The sequence below is a fragment of the Manis pentadactyla genome, chromosome 1 (genome assembly GCF_030020395.1).
Source record: "Manis pentadactyla isolate mManPen7 chromosome 1, mManPen7.hap1, whole genome shotgun sequence".
Lineage (NCBI taxonomy): Eukaryota > Metazoa > Chordata > Mammalia > Pholidota > Manidae > Manis > Manis pentadactyla.
The window spans coordinates 4,539,979-4,561,895 of NC_080019.1; the positions used below are offsets into that span (position 1 = coordinate 4,539,979).

Sequence of the window (21,917 nt, forward strand, 5' to 3'; positions counted from 1 at the left end):
ATAATATTGCTAGTGGAACACAATCAACACACGTAACTTGGACATGCAGGGGAAATACAGCCTAATGTAAATGGATGGTTTTTAGCACATTCCTTTATTAGAATGTGGTCACCTGCCACAAAGTACACAAGCTCATGCACGAGATCAAGACTTACATACAGCTGAGATCACAATGTCATGCATAGAACAAAAGCGTGCTAGATAATCGTACCACAAACTGCGCAGCTGTTCTCCCCCACCCCATGAGCCACTGTCAGCAGTTGCTGTGGAGTTTGGTTACCCATATCCGTGACATGAACGATGTCCTTTGGAGAATCTTGTTCCCTGTGGCTGTAAGTATTCTTATTTTTATAATATTTTAATGATGCTTGCTATCAAAATGTTAAGTACAGAACCAGAAATTACGGAAGTGTAGATTTTTTACAATACCGAACAATTACATACACACATTCTATCTCAGGTACTTACAATAAATATCACTTCCCTTTAAACATATTAGCAAAACTCATTTATGGCTCAGGCTTAAATGAACCCAAAATAACATATCTCATACAGTGCTCCAGTGAGGGGGTAAAAATAAAGCAACCTTCAAAAAGTACTTCCTGATTTCTAGCACTCAAAAAACTTGGCAAGAGTCACTCTAATACCTGGTTAAAGTATGACTCAGCTGAGTTTTATATAAAAACATCTATCAAAATAACTCAATCACATAATTTCAATTTTGAAAGCTTGACTGTGATGAATAACCCAATCGGCATTGGTTATTTATATTAGTTAATGAAAGAAAGTCAACAATACAATCATTAAAATACTTCCTTTCATTTCTCTGCACCTACAAGTGCATTTGAACGTACTTCTTTGCCTATTTATAACCTAAGCACATTCTGGTAAAGAAATAATTCTATTTTGCTATTAGGCAACACCTGCTAAGTTACTGATGTTCATAAAAGCATCGAGCCAGAATTCTGGAACCACAAGTCACTCTGAATGGTTCAGCTCTATGTCTCTTGGCAGTACTACTTGCTCCTATCAGAAGGATGAATTCAATAGTTCTGGAAGGCTCCAGGTTATCTTTAAAAGAGGCAAGGGAGTGAAGAAAGAGAAAATACAGCCAACTCTCAATAACAATGGGAGGTAGGATGGATAAGTACAATCTGAATATCTAAAAATCTGAATAACTTCAATCCCCCCTCTTGGTAAACATCTGACTTAAGATTTTAAAAAAATGTCATCATATAAAAAGAAGATTTTAATTTTACCTCTTTGCTCTGCCCCCCCTCCAAAAACTCCAGAGGAGGTATAATTAGAACTCTAGTCTGATATATGCAGCTACAAAGATGGAAATATATTTTGACATCTAGCTTTTCCAATTTAGATAGTCAAGCTATCCATATCATATTCTAGTGTATAAAGGCCTTTCTACAGTTTCATCTTTGCAAAAGAAGGATGGCTTTATAATTTGTTAAAAAAATTGTAACTCCTTTAGCAAGGAACGATTACTTACCATAATCAGTATCAGCCATTACATCCAACTTTTCTGACTTTGTAAATCTACAACTCAGTACTTACCAAGCTACATTTTCCTTAGAATGTAACATATGTAAGTGATATGAATTAAAGGTGATGGTTTTACTCAACGTCAGTATAATTCATGACAGGAGCCTGCATGCCTCGGTGAAGGGCATGATGACACGGGGCTTGGAAGCCTCTTTCCTGATTCTTATGTATCTAGAGTAAAACACTGTACTGGTCTGCCCTGGTTCTTCTCCAGCAATTGTCAGTTAACTCAAGAGACTAATGCAACATATATATCTTATTTTAAAGTATAAACTGTTTTAATTGGCAGCAAGTAATATCTGATTGTAGTAACAAGAGTAATGAAATCCCTGAACTATGCTGCTCTTCAGATACCTAAGTGTAGCAGAACTCTTGTACAGAGCAAGCAGGCCATAGTGCAAGATCGAAAGGTGACACGCTTACTGTTGCTATATATTTAGAAGGAATAGAACTTGAATTTGACCAAAAATAAAGTAAAAACAAGTGTATTTTATAAAAAAGTCATCATAAAAAATTTCAGTAAATGGACAAGTTGCAAAACCTAAATTTATGACAGTTCATTCATTTGCTTGCTAAAGAATGACTATTCGATCCTAAAAATTCATGTAATATTGGTTTCAAAAATATAATTTGAGATTTTAATTTAAAAATCATTCTACTTTCAGTAAAAGTATCAGTCTTCTATTCACTGAAAGTAAAAACTCTTTGAACAGTAGTGAAAGGAAAAAAACAAATAATTTAGATATTTATACCAGGCTCTATAATACATACAAACTTTGTATTTATGGGGCTAACACTTAACAGATAATGTGTGTGTATCAGTAAACTTTTGCAATGGTATTATATTTTATGTTTAATTCAAGTGTAAGAAAAATTTAACAAAAAACATCATATATAACAAATGAAAATTTAATTTTTATATTATAAGCATATTTATAAAATTGCTATTTCTGTTTAATATTCAAATATTTTGCAGGGGCAAAACATTTCTAATTATAACACAGCAAAAGTTACTTTTAAATATATTCGACTGCACAATTTAAACAAGTACTTCAATACCTCTGCAACAAATGAAAAAAGTTGGTTTTTGAAAATTAAATAAATTAAATTAAATGACTGCCAGTTAAATTTTCCCACAGAATATAGTCCATCCAGAAGTAGTACTTTTTGGTGTCTTGTAATTTCCAGTAGTCTTAAAAATGAGAGATACTTAAATACTTCTTTCCAGGGTATATTAAAATGAAAATGGGGGAAAAGAACTGTTTTCAGATTTTGATCATTCTTATATATTATGTTAAGAAACAATTAGATAATTCCTATGAAATTATTCAATTTTATAACAAAATCTATAAGCAGTTTCTATGGCAACATGGAATTAGATTGTTAAAGGCATTAAAGACTACATTCTGATGTGTTATAAGCAAGCAATGTCCTTCGTGATTATCTCTGATAAAAGTACCACCTTTACTAAACAGCAGCAATAGGATAGGAAGAAAGTGCTGCAAATAAAATCTGGTAAACCTATTTCGTGCTTTCCACTTCCAGTGTAGTAACATCTGAACTGGGACCAGTAGAGGACTGCAGATCTGTCATGGAGCCTCCATATGGTGAGCAGGTAAGAAGGTGTAGAAGGAGGCACGTGAGGCAGGAGAAATGGCCGCGCCCTACAGCACTGACTTCAGATATGGGCTGTGCAGTGACTGCAAAGGTGCACTCAACGACTGGTCACTTTACCTGCAAGTCTGTTACACCAGAAAGCTGCAGCAAGACAGTAATGAAGTTCCACTGTTACAAACCTGCAAATTCCTCACTTACCTCCTCTGGGTTGGCATTAAAGGTGAGGCTGCCTTCATCCAGCTGCAGATACAATTTTCTAAAAGAAAACCCTAGAGGTGGGTTCTTACTGTATATGGAACAGTGACCCCAAGTGGATTTACACAACCTGTGAAAGTACAAGAAAATAGACAAGAAAATATTACCATATTTAAATTCTTAGGTTAAACACACATACACATGCTAAAACAGCAACATGAAATGATAAAATTGGATTTTATAGCTCTAAAGTTGAAAATTTTTAATTCTCTATTTGCTTTACTACAGAGTGATAGGAAAATGCCTCCAATTTAGCAATTTTGATGTACTTAATAATTGTGAAATAGAAGGGTTAATAATATTCATGAGTATTATCTGAAGTTAAATATAAACCACTAGTACTAATAGTAATGCTAACTAACATTTATCAAGTATATACTAGATGCCAGGCACTATTTAAAACATTTCCATAGTATTACCTTGATAAATGTTTCCAACAATCCTATGATGTTGGTGCTACAGACAAAGAAACACAGACATGATAAAAAGTTGCCCAGCTAATTTGTGTAGAGGAAGGGTTTGAACTCAAGGAGGCTCACTTACTCCAGAGCTTGAAATCTTAACTAAGAAGCCAAACAGGATTAAGTAACTATGTGTTCTACTGAGAAATAAAAGTGAGTGGGAGGAAAAGACTGTTGGGCAGAGGGAGAATTTTGTTTTTCTTAACAATACATACAGTAACCACAGGCAAACTACATAGAAACAGTGATGCTGTAACTTCAGTACATAAAGCACAAACTGTGATGGGACGCTTAGCTGTGTGTAGATACTGCTTCCTAACACTGGTACTTTACTATCATAGTGATTTTTTGATTGTTTAAGAACTGTATAAAACCTTAAATGCTAACAGTTCATATCTCAAAACACACTACTTCGGCTGATTGGGATAATGGTTTCCAATTCTGTACAGAGGCATTAGCTACTGGTTATTATTTGAAGGCAAAAGTTTTATTTTATTACAAAGCCTAGAAATTCTAGACACACACCATAGATCATTGAATGTAAGTGCATTACTCTAGAGACATCAAGAGTATGAAACTATATTTTGATATACTCTTTTAACGATTCTATCTCAAAATTGTCTAAATTCTGTGTTCAGAAACACCTCCTTGTAGTGGCAACTAGGAAAATGGTTTCACTTTCTGATATTCATTATTGATTTTTAGTTCAAACTTCCTTCTTTTCACACATACACAGACACACACACACACACACAGACACACACATAACATACAGGAAAATGAGAGTCTCAGACTATAACAAAAAGAACTGTGAGGATAGTAGATAAAATACCTAATTTAATATGAAACTATCTTAATAGTTAACTTATGTCCTTGAATTATTTTTACCAACCAAATAAAATCACTGATTCTAAAACAGTAAGTTTAGTAACTTTTTCAGAAAATTATCAGTGTTTTAGCAGCCTCTTTAATCTTGTTCCACAGCTTTTAACCTTTATCACTAATCTATGTGAAAGCAAAAGAACCTCTTGATAACAAAACCAAAGTTGAAATAAAATCTGAGCTGGCTTTAATTTAAAATAGAAGGAATTTGTCATTAAGAAAAAAATTATCTAAGTATCATAAAAACACACATAATTTGTAAATAATAAAGAAAGCATTTTTTCCAGAAATGAACAATCCAGATTTAAATCCCAAGTGAAGAATACATTCTGATCGAGATCAGATAGCTTAAACTTTTTTTTTTTCAAAGTTCAAATATAGGATCACAAGTTAAGTTTTCAGGGAATACTACAATGTGGAAAAGAGATTATAAATAAAGAAGGATGCAGTTTTAAAGTATTCTTATTTCCTTTTATACTAAATGATTAAAAAATAACTAACTTATTTTAAACACTAAATCACAGAATGTCTTCTCACCTCCACAGCACCTGCACAATGACAAGACAATGAGAGAACAAAACGATACTGACAACTTTTACCTATTTGGAGGTTGAGAAATGAGCTTATAATTAATACTATAATTCTATAGTATTGGGAAGCCTCAGTTAGGAATGTCATTGTTGGTAATAATGTTTTTACTAAAGTTCAGCTATTCATATAATTTCTTAATTTTATCATTTAGATATTCACTTGGAAATTATTTAAAGTCTCAAAAAGGCTTTAGGTTTTGGGTATGTTTTACATTGTTAGGAAGTCCCATTTTAAAATAATGAGACTTAAATAAACTTAGGCAAACAATGCTAGAAAACCCCAAATCCAATGATTCTTCTGTTTGATAACATTTTCATGACTCAAATATTTGATGCTATTTAAGGATAACTCAGGTTCTGTAAGACAGACTCCAAACATTCTTAGATTACTTTAATTTAAACTGGTACAGTAGTTGTTAAAATTTCTATAATCTATTGCACTTTGGCAAGTACATTAACCCCTTGTTTTCTAATATTTTCCTACTTCATTGGTGAAGTGGTGGTTAGAAAAAAAAATGAGGTACTCACTAGTTAAAGTTCATGCTAACAAGCACCTCTGATAAAAATAAATACATAAATAGGTAAACATACACACATGGACTCCATGTGTAACCACTGAAAACAATAAGGTTTGGGAAATACTAATTGATTTTTAAGTATGCCTGTTCTTCCTAGGGGAAGTACAAACTACATCAGGGCTGTGAACATTAAGTTCTGTACTGTAAATTCTCACTGAACAACTTGTACAATAAACCAACACATCTTGACTAGTAATCTTTCTCCTAACTGTGAAGTCACTATTTGCTTTTATACTGTCCCTCTTTTCCCAATATCGATTTTGACTGTGATGATAACTGTATCTTGATCTTTCCTGGTTATGAGAAAAAGCAATTCAAACTACAAGCCCAAGTTAAAAAGAAATACTTCATAATGCATAGAGATCTGTTACTAAAAGAACGTTTAAGCATGATCACCTTTAGAGATACCGAAAGCAAACACGGTGGGTTGAACTCACCCTTGCCAGAGAAGTTCATCATTCGCAAGATCCTGCCAAACACAGGAAGCTAAGCAGAGGTCAGTTGCATTCAGGTAGGACAAGATGGTAAAGCTTAGCTCAGGAGGCAGCATTTCCAAATTAATGAAGCCTTCCTGTTCTTTAGATTTCCTTGCCTTCAAAAGATGGTATCTATCTATGCCTCCTTGGACTTGTCTCCGATGACCGGCGCTCGGCATGCTGCTGGCGGCCATCCGTCTGCTCTGCTCTCTGCTGAGGTAGCCTTGCTCACTGTAGCCTTCCTGCTGGAGCTGCTGGTTTCTGGCCACTCTCCACAGCGCCTGACCCATCTGCAAGCCTGGGAGAAAGCCAGACGCAGTGAGGCTACAGCAACAAACGCGCCCACCTTTCCCAGCGTACAACAGCTCTGACAGGAAGCGTTCATTCATCGGCGGTTAACAGCCCTGATTAAAGCATATTAAAAGGTATTCCTTTTAATATGACAAAGAATAGTTGGAACATCCTGAGTATAAGACTTGGACAGAGAAAGTTTCAGAAATATCTGGTCTGATCATCAACTTTCTTCCAGTTTGCTGACTACTTTTAAAATCCACAAGTGACATAATCATTTTTCACATGATAAGGTTTAAAAGTTACTGATGTCCTAAAGACTCTTACAAATTATGATTATGTAGACTTATGGGCCAGTATTAAAAGCAGCTCTGATCAGAGCACCGGACTTTAGTTAAAAGGCCTCTAGCCCCTGCTTTTTATCACAACTCAGGCTAAGCCAAGGAAGCCCCTTTTAACCAAAGTCCCAGATGCGTAACAGCTGTGAAACAGGCTTTTTGTTTAATTCTTGCCAGTCTACACTTAAGTTGTAATAAAATGTAACATGGGCCCTGAAGTCTAATTCAGAAACCTTATAAATTAGGCACCTAGAACTATATGAGAAATAGCTCAGTAATGACTCTTTGGTTTTGTTGTTGCTTTAAATAAAAAATCACAACTTGTGCGAATTTCCCATTCTCCTCATAGCTCTAGTACCCCTCAGAGGTGCCTGGGGAGAGGCAGGAGGAGAGGGCGCACTCCAGGCTCCTCCCCCTCCCCGCGACCTCCAATCAGAGCAGCGCTACATTTATCTGTTACAAATGTTGGACTTTTGTATACGATTGCTTAGAAAACTACCGGTCTGGACTTTTTATTTGATCTTAGCTTTAAGTAACTTTTCCTGGGCAAATAAATTCACTGAGAAAAATAAAATCAGGAACAGCTTTTAACTAATGAAAACAGTTACTTTCATGTTCTCTTTTCCAAGCATAATATTCTTGCTTTATAAACCCAAGCTGATCATTAATATGTGTGTGTGTATTTCAAAAATTTGGGTGGAATATTGAATTTTGAATAAAATAATTAAATTTCATATCATGAACTAACATTGAAATATGATTTTGTTAATCAGCTGCTTATAATAAGGACTAACAACAACAAAAGTCCATTGGTATCCAGATACTTTGAAAACTATCAGGAATGATTTGAAAAATAAGAATTTCAAAGCATGTCAAATATATTCTTTTTTCAATAAAAAGGCATGATCATTCACATGTGTATTTATAGGGCTAATGGCTACTATTTGGATCATGGCCACTATAGCACATCACTTATTGCTCAAAATAGAGAATACAGTCCAGGGTAATTTTTCACTCTTCCTTCTTACAGTGAATTGCTTGGAAACAGAAGCCCAAGTTAACGGGATCAAGGAGGCAGTGGGGTGCAGAGGGAGGTTACAAGGAAAAGGAACATATTAATGATTTTTAAATGTGGGGAAAATTCTGTAAAACAAAGGATAATCTTTCCTCCTTACAACACAGGTCATAATAATGGTAGCAGTTGCTAAAATAGTGGTTAAGCTACAATAATTAAATTCTTATTTTTAATACAGAATATGAAGAGAATGAAAAAACAATTCAAAGACTGGGAGAAAATCTTTGTAAATCACTTATCTGATGAAGGATTTGTAACCAAAATATACAAAGAACTCCTAAAACTCAACAAGAAAACTCACTTAAAAATTTGCAAAATATTTCAAGAGATGCCTAACCAAAAAATGATATACAGATAATAGTCATAGGAAAAGATGACCACCATCACATGTTATTAGGCAATCACAAATCAGAACAAGAGATAACACTACACGTCTATTAGACTGCCTGAAATCCAGAACCCTGACAACACTAAACGCAGGCAAGGATGTGAGGAAGCAAACGGTGCAGTCACTTTGAACGACAGTTTGACAGATTCTTAAAAAACTGAAGGTGCTTTTATCACATTATTTAGCATTTGTGCTCCTTGGTATTTACCCAAATAAACTGAAAACTTATGTCCATACAAAACCTGCGTACAAATTTTAAAGGAGCATTAGTCATAATTAATAAAACTTGTAAGCAAGCAAGATGTCCTTCAGTCGGTGAATGGATAAACTGTGACTATCCAGATGACGTGCTACTTAGTGCTAAAAAGGAATGAGCTATTAAGCTATGAAAAGATGTGGAAGGAATGTGAATGCATGCCACGAGTGAAAGAAGCCGATCTGAAAGGCTACGGAATGTATGATTACAATTACATTACACCCTGGAAAAGGCAAGACTACAGAGAGAGTAAAAGTTATTAACAACAACAACAAAAAAATACAGATAATCAACAGAAACTTGTAAGGAGTTCACGTTTTGCTTAATGTTTAAGTACACCAAGTCATATTATGACATAAGTACAATTTAATTTTGACGCAATTTAACACTTTAAGACTCACAATCATAAAGGTATCTTATTTTTATGTTTTTTGTTTTTCTTGAAAGAAAATATCTAGAAATTGCACTGATTGCTAGCATATCTGTTCTCATTTTAGATAACTACATTGACTTTTCTCTTTTGTTTTTGCACGATTAAAGGTAAATCAAATGTGTTAACTATGATGTTTGAAGTCTCAAGATTTGAGGCATTTAATATCAGTTTCTATGTATTTCCCATACAGCATCTTTCCAGTTAAGCAGCTGTTAAGCATCTGTTGTGACTCTCAGGAGTGTTGCTAGGGAACACAGAGTCAGGGCGATTTCCCTGGGCTCTGGACTTTAATGGGGATCACTAAAATTGAGCACTGGGTAATGTGATTCAGAAAGCATCCGGCAGGTAGACAGAAGTAAAGTCAGCAGCTGGTTCTTGGGGGGAGAAAAAAACATTTGAGGTTCATGTACACATAATTCAGACAAAGAAAACAGCATTTTCTATTCTCTGACTGCAAACTGCCCTTTAGGGGTGTCCTTTTCCCTTTAAAGCAGTGTTGATACTGGGCAAGAACACGGTATGATAAACCACTTAGGGAAGATTAATATAGTAAGTTTCTCTTTTGGGGGAAGGAAAAGGTGTCTGTAGTGCTCCATTCCTACTCCAGCTCTTCCGTAGGGAAACGGCTGTGCAAGGTGGGCGGAGCTGTCAGAAAAGCAATGAAACTCTCAAAGGACATGATACCCACTGCGGACATTGTGAAGCAAGGCATGGCGGATGCACAGTGTTGTGAACTCTGCAGTCAGACTTTAGTTTAAATCCTGACTCCACTGGTTATTACAGGGCCTTGGGCAATTTATTTGACGATTGTTAAGTTTTAGTTTATTCATATCTAATGTGATAATTTGTACATTATATAATAATAAATAATGCCACCTATAGCTCTAAAGGCTGTGTATTAAATGGTTTAATGCATAAAGTTCATTCCACAGCTAATATAATACAATGTTAGTTATTAGTTTTGACAAAGTCATTTTTCTGTAAAGTGAAAATGATGGACACTTGAATGAAACTTTTTTAATGATCCTTCAATTGTCCTGATGTTCTGCCTCTTGAACCTACTAGTTTGTTCATGCTGATACTTGCCCAGTTTTGTGGGGCTTGTAAGCACAATTCTTCATCTCCTTTAGTTATTTCGTATTTCAGTTATGGTTAATTTTTTCTCATAAATGCAATTATTTTATATCAGTGACCAAAAAAACAATAAAAAAACCAACAACAAAACAAACCCCAAATGTAAAACGACAAAAGCCTGTGTTATGTTTCACAAAAAAAAATCTCAAAATTCATAATGCCTGATGATAGTACTGACTGCAAAGGTATGAAATAGGTTCTTGTGTCACCACTAGTGATCTGTGAACATCTGGCCCTAAAAGAGATATAAAATATAACAGTTTCAGGCTCGGTTCTTGCATGATCTCATAGTCTTGAAAACAGGTGTTTGGACTGGAACCAATCAAAATGGGACTTAAAAGTACAAAATCTTCAGATGTCTTGAAGTTTTGATAAAAATCTTGATATGAAGATTTTCAGCATTGAAACACAGCATTATAAACGATACAGTACTCTGTTGTGTCCATTACCCAGTCAAAAAAATGAAGCTGCAAAGTGGAATTACTGAATGTGCAAAAAGTTTCAAATTTGAAAAAAATTAAACACAAAAGAAGCTTTTTTATGTTAAATAAATAGTTTCGGTGTAATTATGGATTTTGTGATGAAACCGTTGCTGATAGTTCAAAATGGGTTTAGGAATGCAGATATTTATATCTTGGAAACACTTTTAATTTTATAAAATTGTAACTTAGTCTATTGTGTGTACAAATAGAAAACCTACTGTCAATTCTCACTAACTCATGGTAGTTGTATTCTATGAAGTCCCGGCGAACCCTGAATTAGTGGATACTGAGCCACTGCCCCTAGGGTGAACACTAGGCCAGGTTCCTGCGAGCCTCTGGCCACACATTTTTGTCAATTGGTCAATACATCATCTTATTTTAGGTGTGTTTCTGTTAAATAGTTGATTCATTAACATGGAACTCATCAGGCCTGATCGCAGCTTATCTACACTGGTATTTTCCTGGTAAAGCACCATCACAGCCTGCCTGCGCTTAGGAACAGCCAGCACATCAGTACTCAGCGTGGGGGCCACTGTAAACAGCGAAATCATGAAAAAAAAGCACAAAAATGTGAAAAATGTGGTAATTAACAGACCATAAAAAGGATACTTACACTGTGAGAGCTAAAACAAGAAGGCAGACTATTACTTTGTTCAACTTTAGCTGGGAATGGGCTTCTCACAGACGCACGTATTCTGCACTCTGCGCAAGTCCAAGAACAGCCGCACAGTGTCACAGTATTGATTCGGAGGATAAAAAATAAATTTTAGTGAGTAGGAGAATTCCAAATACAAAATCCACAAGTAGTGAGGATCAGCTGAATTAATACTATTAAAGATAATACCATGCCTTTTCTTCCAAATTTGGCTTTTTCTTGTTCAAAGTTTCTTTATTGAGTTCAGAGGATTTTTTAAATTCTAAGGAGCTTCAAAACGAAACCAAAGGTACTTTCTCTTGGTTTCCAAAAGTAGAAGCAGCATTTCATTATTTATCATCCAACAGAAGTAAACAAAAATTTCATAATTACTTAGGTCACAGAGGAGAAATTTCATTAATACAAAATACCCTGTAAGATTTCAAAGGTGAAGGTCTTCCTTTCAGAGAAGCAAAAAAAAAAAAAAAAGGGCAAAACGAAGGCAAGAAGGGCATCATATTTTCTTATTTATCAGAGTGGTAATAAAATACTTATAAAAAATAAATCTCAGTACTCCTTTTTAAATTGGACAGGTATCAAACGAAGCAGCAATGGGCAAACAGGCAAATGAATATAATTCAATAATTTCTATTTTTCTGAAATTATGCAAATATGACTATCAACTTAATTAATCTTGATTGCTTTAATACCACAGTCAAGCAATGCTCCCTGTATCTCAGAGCTAGTATATACTATTTTGTTTTAAGGGCCAAATATTCATGTTTAATTCTAGACCACCCACAAATGCACTCATGCACGTGAGTACATGCACATGCAAATGTCCCATGGGGACAGGACACTCAAAAGCCTTCCCCTAACAGCAACTGAATGGCGGTCAGTAACCAACCTGAGCAGACTTGAACACTCAGTGGTACTGGAGATAAATATGTCACATCAGCTGAGAGGTAGACACCTATTTTATTAATCTCATATACAAAAACTTCATATTTTGGTATTTATCATTATCTTGTATTACAAATTTAACTTTCTGTTCCTAAAGTGCTATGCTGCCATAGCACAGTAGCTGAGATGACATAAATGGAAATCAAACATAATTTTAGGACAATTCCATCATCTTTCAAAAATAAACAATTTGAAAAATACTAACCAAGAAATGCACATAAAGTGTCTTGCTTAGCTAAGGGTCCATTTATGGAGCAAAGAGCCACTGTCACCTCTAAATGACCTGTTGTAGCCTTACCTAACAGCACCCTAGGCATGTTACATCTAGGGTTAATATGTACCTATAGTGTTTTTCCTTCCTTTTGGTATTACATTACTTAATTATAATATTCTAAATTCATTTTGATTCATGCTAACATGGTTTTCAGGAATAGGTTTTAAACCAGGACCAGGATAAATACAAATGATAGGGTGTCATGTCATTAATATGATTTGTGATTTATAAGACATCAATTGGACAGTAGATGGAAAAAAGGATGTTCTAACTCACTTTTGATGAAGTATTTAAGGTCAACTCATTTTCTTGTTAAACATGTAAGATTGAGCACACACATTTATCACTTGTCCCTCCTATTAAAAATGAGAAAAAAGAAATAAGAGGCAGAAACCAAACCTAAAAGAGAAGAAAAAGATAATGTTGAGTAGACATGAGAATTCGATTGATTTCTGTAACATGAAAGAAGGGGTGGGTATAAATGAAGCCATGAAGAAAGGGCAGGAGGGGCGTCTGGAAAATGCAGAGAGGGAAGCATATCTACTCGCTGTGCAGTACCCACAAGGCTTTTTGTGGGTCCAAAACACTGTGTAAGTTATGGGAGTAACTCAGAGGAAAATGAGGAAAAAAATCAAGGATTAAGTCTGTGAGTCACTGTTTCCTTAATTATACAATAATGAAAAAAATACCCCTTTATAATTTTTGTGAGAATTAAATGAAGTAATATGTGTTAATGGTAATAGACCACAGAATATCCCTGAACACATGTACATCACATGATGAAAATGCTTGGGAATACACTCCACCCCCTTCCCCTTATCCAGATAAAATGAAGAAGCATTTCCTCTAAAAAAATGGAATGACCCTAGTTAAAGATATCCCTGCTCTCCTTGTAATATTTACAAACGACCCAGCATAATGGCTATGAAACCAATCATTCCACGGCAAGAGCCATCAGCCCTGTACACATACATACATAGATCAATCAACTTTCTATTGTCTCAGAGATACAATGTCCAATCATTAAAGTGTGTCTGAAATACTTCCACAACCATCACTTGGTTTATTTTTTCTTGATTTCATCCAGTGACTGTTTAGTAAAAGTTCACAAGCTAATTTTAATCATTAGCAGACATACTTACAAAATCACATACTCTATGTATTACATATTTTGAGAGTTTGCATTGCTATATATGAATATGGTAAAAAGGTACATATTCCTCCCAAATTTGACCTTTCCAATAGACTTGGGACCCCCTCAAGGGCTACCAAGAAAAATCCCAAGACAGTGTTTTTTTTTAATCAAGGTATCATTGATATACAGTCTTATAAAGATTTCACATGAACAACACTGTGGTTTCGACATTCACCTGTATTATCAAGTTCCCCCCACACCCCACTGCAGTCATTGTCCATCAGCGTAGTAAGATGCTACAGAGTCACTACTTCTCTTCCCTGTGCTGTACCTAAAGCAGTGTTTCTTAAATGCAGATTCTGAATGTCCAGTGAGCTGAAAGGGGATCTGAACAAAGCAAACGCAATGGGACAGTCTCAAAACGGACATTAGAAGCTGATCTGCAGGAACTGCTTTTGAACAAACCTCGGATAATTTTGACATCAAAATAAAAATAGTGACAGTAATAGAATATAATCTGTCACATAAAAAAAGGGGAATCCATGAGTCTGCACTGATGACCCATACATACATAAATAATGTAGAAAGGAAAGCTCTTCCTTAAAATAAAATGTTGGCTAATAAAGACAGAAGGAATAAAACAGTTAGAAAAATCATCTTACACCCATCATAAAAAACAGTCCTGGCAAAAATTATCAACGGATGCTGAACCCAAGTTTGATAAAGAATGGAAAACTTATAAAGTCTCAAAGTTTTTCCCCAATATAACTCACTAATCACAAAAAGAAATTAAGAAATCAGACAATAGCTAACCAAATGTTCCAAGTTAGTATTTACCAGTAAGACAAATGGACATCATGTGCCTCTGGACATGACACCCTGTGAAGAATACAACATGAATTGTTCAGTAGCACAGCCCAAATGTACACAGGAGTCCCTCCATCTGTGGTTTCACTTTTCATGCTTCCAGTTACCTGAGGTCAACCACAGTCAGGAAGCAGATGGGCCTCCTTGTCACCTACAGTCAGAAGGTCAAGAGCCTAACACTACCTCCCAAGGCCCACAGACACCATTTGCCTCCCTCCAGCCCAGCACTTAGGCATTTGTATCATCTCACATCATCACAAGGGTGAATACAGTACAATATTTTGAGAGACCACATTCACATAACTTTTATTATAGCATATTGTTATAATTGTTCTATTTTACTATTAATTATTGTTGTTAATGTCTTACTGTGCCTAATTTATACATTAAACTTTATCACGGGTGTGTGTATCTATAGGAAATAAGGTGGAATACACAGGGTATGGTACTACCCGTGGTTTCAGGCATCCATTGGGGGTCTTGGAACGTATGCCCTGCAGATAGGGGAGACTATTGTAATCTGAATCTGATCACAGGAATATCAGAGAAATACAAATGGGACTCTATAACGTGAGAAATTTTTTTTTCAAAAATGCCAATCAAGGAAGCCAAAGAAAGACTGAGAAGCAGTAATTGAAAAACTAGACATAATGGGCTGGAGACTAGATAAAAACATTGTATCCATGTTAAATTTCCTGAATTTGATAGCTGTACAGTGGCTACATCAGAGGATGTTTTTTTAGGCAAAACACTGGACTCTTAAGACATAGTGTATGTGACCCAGTCTCAGATGGCTCAAAGGAACAGTAACATCAATCTCTATGAAGAATGATGAAGCAATGCTGCAAATTTTTAAGAATTAGTGAATGTGGGTAAAAGGTACACACTAGTTATCTTTTTTAGTCGTACGTAACCTTTCTGAAAACAGAAATCTCTTGGATGTGAAACACAGGCACATGAATTAAAGAAAAAAAGCCGAATTGGATGTGCACTCAGTTTAACAATTACTGCTCCAGGGATTAGTGTGGTACAGACTGAACCACTGTAAGAGGGTAAAAGCCTAGCATCATGATTGAAATGTAGTAGGAAACTCCTGTCAAGGAAAACAAAATAGTAAAAATTATTTTTGCCATTTTTGATAGAATCTTTTTTAATATAGGGCAGAGAAAATTCTTTAAGGAAAGCAGGAAAAAAACACCCCTTTAACTTAGCGTGTGTGTGTGTGTGTGTGTGTGTGTGTGTGTGTGCATGCACGCAGGTTTAAGGTTTGGAATTCCTGGCAATTGCCTCCTTTTGTACATAATATTATGTACCTAAATATATTTATATATTATCTATTTATATAACATTTAATATGAATATTAAACAATATCGTTTTTGTACTCTAAACTACCATTTACTTAATATGTACCCTGTGCCAAGCACTCTGATAAGGTTTTTATATATTATCTCACTTTACTCTTCACCACAGCCCTAGCAGGAAGATGTTATTATCCTAATTTTATAGCTGAGGAAATAGTGACCCAGGGAGGTTGAGCAATCTTGCCTGAGGCTGCATAACTGGCAAATGAAAAATTTCGTACTCAAACTCAGGTCTATCTGAGTCCGCAGTTTTTAGTCCTAACCACCAAACCGTACGCGCAGAACCATCAGAGCCCACAGAGGGCAGAGGCGATCTACCACCTGTTTCTTCATCGCCGGCCCTGTCCTCTTTTACCTCGGTCACTGCGTGTCACCTCCACTTTTGCTCCCAGCTGCAGCTTCTCTTTCAGGCTACTGTTCTTGTAGAAAACACACAGGCTTTGATGTGAAAAAAGATCTGGTTCAAACTCCAACACAGAATCTGATTAGCCTTGTCTGTGGTCCTCGATTTTTCCTCATCAAAACAATGGCTGATTCTTGTCCCATGGGACTCACAGGGGGATGGCATTCAGAGACTCTAGCCCATAGCAGCTGATTTACAATAAGAGACAATCTGTCTTCACCCTTCAACCTCCTTTAAATAACTGTCAGGTTGGTTCTTCTATTTCAGTGCACACCTCACTACTTCAGATTTTATTACCTGAGTAGTTATAATCCTGGTTCTAAATTTCATTTATTTGGAGAGATGACATTTACCTTTGTTAGGAGAAAAAAATACCAGTAGATATATAAAGTAAGCAGAGGTTAACTTTGCTTAGATTGATACACTACATAAAAAAGCAGAGTTTGGCAAATAGGTTAGTATTTAGTCACCAGTTGGTGATGAGAGAGATACATTTTTGGCAGTTAGGCCTACCATCATCTTTAATCACTATCTATATGTTCTAGAAATGGCATCTTCATGGGAAAATTCAACATGTCAAAGGGCCTTTTTGCAGATGATTAAATAAATCTGTCAGTTAAGAGGGAAGTTTCTACTACAGATCTTTAAAATCTTCACAAACCCAGTAATTTAAAATATAAAATGCTTTGTGGATAGCATGTTAATTTCTTAGATCTTTGCAAAGTTACAATTGTTGAGATCAGTATTTTTAAGCATATTTCTTGATTACAGAATACTGATGTTTACTCAAACATAAGTTCATTAAGACAATAATTTTAGAATTCACTTACCATATTGTGCTTTTACTCAACTTTATTATATTTATTAAAAGAAATAAAATTTATATATATGGTTTGTATAGTAGCATGCTAACTACTGGTTAATAGTTACGGTGCATCTGTGTAAAGCAAGGCCAGAGTTTAATCTGCATGAATATTAGTTAACATGGTATCTTGCAAAGTGAGAACTGCCTGTAAATATTAAGATGAGAAGTTGATTCTACACAGTAAGCTACATGGATAAGTCCAGTACCAAACACAGTGCCTTGGACCTATAAAGTACTCAGTCAATATTTGTTGACTAACTGAATGGATGCATGGTAAACAGTGATAAAAAATTGAATTAGATGAACCTTGATCTAAACTTCACATCTTTTAAAAATTAACTCAAATGGATCATAAACTTAAATGTAAATAAAACTTTAAAAAAATACATAGGAGATCTTAGAGATCTAGGACTAAAGAAAGAGTTCTCAGACTTGGCATCAAAAACATGCCCATTAGAGTAAAACTGATAAAGTGGACCTCATCAAAATTAAAAACTTTTGCTCTTTGAAAGCCCATGTGAAGATGAAAATACAAGCCACAGACTGAGAGAAAGTATTTGCAAACCACATATCTGATAAAGGAGTAGTATCTAGAATATATAAACAACTCTCAAAATCCAACAGTAAATAATCAAACAATTCAATTTAAAAAATGGGCAAAAGACACTGAAAACAAATTGATAATTCACCAAAGAGGATATACAAATGGCACACAAGCCCATGATAAGATGTTCAATATCATTACTCAGGAGGGAGGTGGATGCAGTTATAAAAGGTCAGCACAAGGAAGCCCTATGGTTGAACTGACCAGTATCTTGATTGTGGTCCTTGATTCATGGAACTGCACAGAACATCACATACCCATACATGTGTAAATGAAATCAAACTGGAGGAATATGAATAAGACACATCAAATGTATAAATGTCAATGTCCTGGTTGTGACTACATTACAGTTTTTCAAAATGTCACCATCCAGGGAAACTAGGCAAAGTGCACAAGAGATTTCTCTGTATGTTTCTTGCAACTGCATGTATATCAACAATTATCTCCAAAAAAAAAAAAAGACTTAAAGTGGGTGAGTTTTATGCCATGTAAATAATACCTCAATAAGCTGCTTTTAAAAAAGAATCAGAAACTCAAACAAATACTCTAAAGGTGACAAAGGACACAGAAAGTCTAGTTTCATTTGACACAAAGTAACTAATTTAGGTTTCAGGAAATCCAGTATTATTAAAAAATCTATGACGAGTGAGTCACCTCTGACTTTATGCAGTTTACTATCTAGGTCAAAAGAATAGGATCAAGAATTACAAATCTTTAAAGATATGAATTCTATAATGATGTTTTGACTGTTTACAGAGGATGTATCAATGATCGGGTAAACGTATAAATACATGTTCCTATTAAAATAAAAAAAGCAACAGCATACAATACTTCTACTGTACACTGATGGAGCAATTTTTTTGAAAAGACTATTTCTTAAAAAAAATCTAAATATTGAGGTCTTTTGGTTTTTAAATTCATTTTGAGTTTTGTTATGCTGAGATTAATTAGAGAACGTGGGCTCTGTGATGTCTGCTTGAGAGAAATGTATAGGTTTTCATTACACGGCTGCCCTGGAGAGTGAATTGAAAGTCAGAGCTCCAGGTAGTTGTGCCACAAGCTGTGTGACCTTAGATCGGTCGAACAAGGTTTCTGAGCTTGTTTCCAATAAAATGGGGGAAATCACTGCTATATATTTTACAGGATTCCTATGAGCCTTAATTGAGATAAAATACATAAGCACCTTTTAGTTGGTAAAGCAGCATGTAGGTCCTGACATACTTTTTCTTCTAATGCAATAATCTGAGAAACAGTTGTCTTTCTCTGACACTTTGGATGTAGTTTTCTCATAAAAATAAAATACAGTTTTAGTCCAGATGAATTTGCTGTAATAGGCCCAAAGGCATATCTGCCTGGAAGGCAGTATTAAATTAGGTTGACAACTATATCAGTTACTAATGATTAACATTTACAAGAACAGACCACCAAAGTAGTTAAGGACAGAATAAATAGTGAAATTTAAAAAAAAAAGAAAAGAAAGAACCTGATTACCAATCACATCACTAAAACTGCAAAGCAGCAATTGTGAGAGAAATGAAGGAAGTGTAAGTCCACACGGAGGTCTTTCTAAGAAGAAAAGGGAAATAGCTAAGTACTCAAAGGTCACAAGGTACACTAAACACATAAAAAAACCCTCACTCATTAAATTTAAAGATGTGGACCTGCAGGAGCAGTTTTTGTTACTAAAAGGCATACCAATTTTTTTTTAATTCAGAAGGATTTACAATATCACTTTCTTTTCTGAAGGATTTTTTTTTCCTTTTCCGTAATTTGATTCTACCACAAGGGTTACCAAATGGCACCTAAACAAATGTAAAAATTAAAATGTGTGAAAATTAAAAATATTAAATATAACTGAGGAAAAAGAAGCTGAGAATTTTAGGCTTATTTAATTTCTGTGGCTTGTTTTGCAAGGAATGTTCAACTGTTTAAACCTTGAAATAAAATAAATGTATCATATTTCTCACCAGCATTATTTTCAATTATCCTGGTTATTATTTAACTGCACTTTTTAAACTCAACCCGACTGCACCCAGCAGCTCCTATGGGTGCCTATTTCCACCCCATCTCCGAGGGGCAGACCACGCCCCCTGCCCACCAACCAATGGCCATTCCTGTGAGAGCTGTGGAACCAAAAACACAAAACAAAACAAAAACTGTTATCCTCACTGAACGATTTTTATGCAACTAAAACAAAGTATTAAAATAAAATAAATATAGAGGGCGGTCTGAACAGAAGTCGGGAAAGATGAGAAAACACTCGCTAATGAAAAGAGACTGACGCAAAACAGATTGGATCCAGGCTCCTTCTCTTAACTTGCTGGATTGGGCAAGTCACTTAAATTTTGCAGTTTCAGTTTCCTCACCTGTGAAACAGGGGTTTTGAACTTGATGATCCCTAAACTCTCTTTAGCTATATAATTCTATAAAAATTAGGTGAGAAAAAAATCCTAAAAAATAAAATAAAACGAAGAGGTGATGGGGATGGGTGTGTGTGTGTATATACGGCATCTGTCCTTTCCAACTTTTTCCCCCCATGTCCATGATTTCTATCAATCACCAGTCAGCATAAGCAGCTAGGGGCTCTCCAAGCATGGTTCACTCGCTAAGATCCTGTTCCTTCATTCAACAAGCTTATGAAATCCTGTGGAATCTATTCTTGAAGAATACACAAACTGCTGGTCACAGAGCTAAACAGTCCACCTGCTGCCTACACTTGAACCCAAAAATATCTTTTCTCATCTCTTTTCCACTAAAGTTCTTGCCCCAAATACAATTTAAACTGATTCAAGTCAGGATGTTTCAGTTTTATTGTAGAATCTATGTCAGTAAATGTCAGACAAGCAAAATGTGGAGAAAAAAGTAAATAAGGAACATAAATTTCTAAAAGTAATGTACTTCATTCAAGTTGTTTAAAAATAGTAAAATAATCCAATGGAAAAAGCAGCATAAGGCAGGTGTATATTTCACAGCCTTGAGTATTAATGATTTTGATGCATTATCACAGGCCAGCGAAAGGATTAGCCTCAGCTTCCATTTGAATCAAAATGTAGAAAATAGTTACATGAAGCAGTTGGATAAGTAATGAACTATAAAATCATAAATTTAAATGACTAACTTCAATGCACTGTGATACAAAAAAGGATAATCTCTCATTAATTCAATGTTTTTACATTGTGACATGAGGAAACTGACTGCCCTTGAGTCTACAGGAAAGCACAGCAAACACCCAAACCATTCCCTGCGCCTCTGATCATGTGTAACAGATCACCATGCATGCTGCCGCTTATCTAGTGGCTATCACCATACCTTGTGGAAGTATTTCAACTGTTATTTTCTCAAGCGTCTGTTTAACATTTTTCAGACATCTAAGGGCCCAAAGCTACTAGATAACTGGCTGCAGCCTACTATAAATGAAGTATGTTAACCCGATAAGGAACCCTAGTTTAAAAGCCAAATTGATAATCAGAACTGACACATTCAGGCTGATATTAAGCACCTGAAGTAAGAGAAACTTGAATAATACTTTATTAACAGATGAAGGTCGTATTACAACATCTTTCAAACCTGAAAGAAGCACAGGAGATTTTACAGTGGCTCACAGCCAAAACAGTGTCACAACAAAGCTTGAAGGCTTTATCTTTAATTTCCAATAAGCTTACATGGTTCATTGACAAAAGCTGAGCTGGTCCTGCCACCTAAAAATGCTTAAAAACCAGGCATACAGTGCATACTTCTAATCTAAGACACACCTATCCCATCACTATTTGATCTCATACCAATGTAAAGACTGCCACTGACCTGCATTTTCTCTGCACCAGAAAGGCTTATCTCTTGGATTTGCCAACTTCTTTCCTTCTTGAAATCTATCTTTGCTCATGTTTATTCTGATACCATTTCAACCATATAAAATGGCAGTGGGTGGCAAATACAGTCTCCAGTTTTGATATTCTCTGCTCATGGACCCTAAAAACACAAACATTCCTCTCTCACACAT

The 21,917-nt window shown here is 35.3% G+C and overlaps 1 protein-coding gene across 1 annotated transcript in view; it reads right to left on the reverse strand.

Annotated features, from left to right (window-relative positions):
* The window catches only part of FBXO8 (F-box protein 8), a 41,670-nt gene that overhangs the window by 18,192 nt on the left and 1,561 nt on the right, over positions 1-21,917 (reverse strand). Inside the window, exons 2-3 of the mRNA XM_036889174.2 lie at positions 6,378-6,714; positions 3,373-3,499 (exon numbers count right to left, since the gene is read on the reverse strand). Coding sequence (XP_036745069.2) covers positions 3,373-3,499; positions 6,378-6,706 — 456 coding nt within the window. The 5' untranslated portion in view covers positions 6,707-6,714. The remainder of the gene's footprint in view (positions 1-3,372; positions 3,500-6,377; positions 6,715-21,917) is intronic.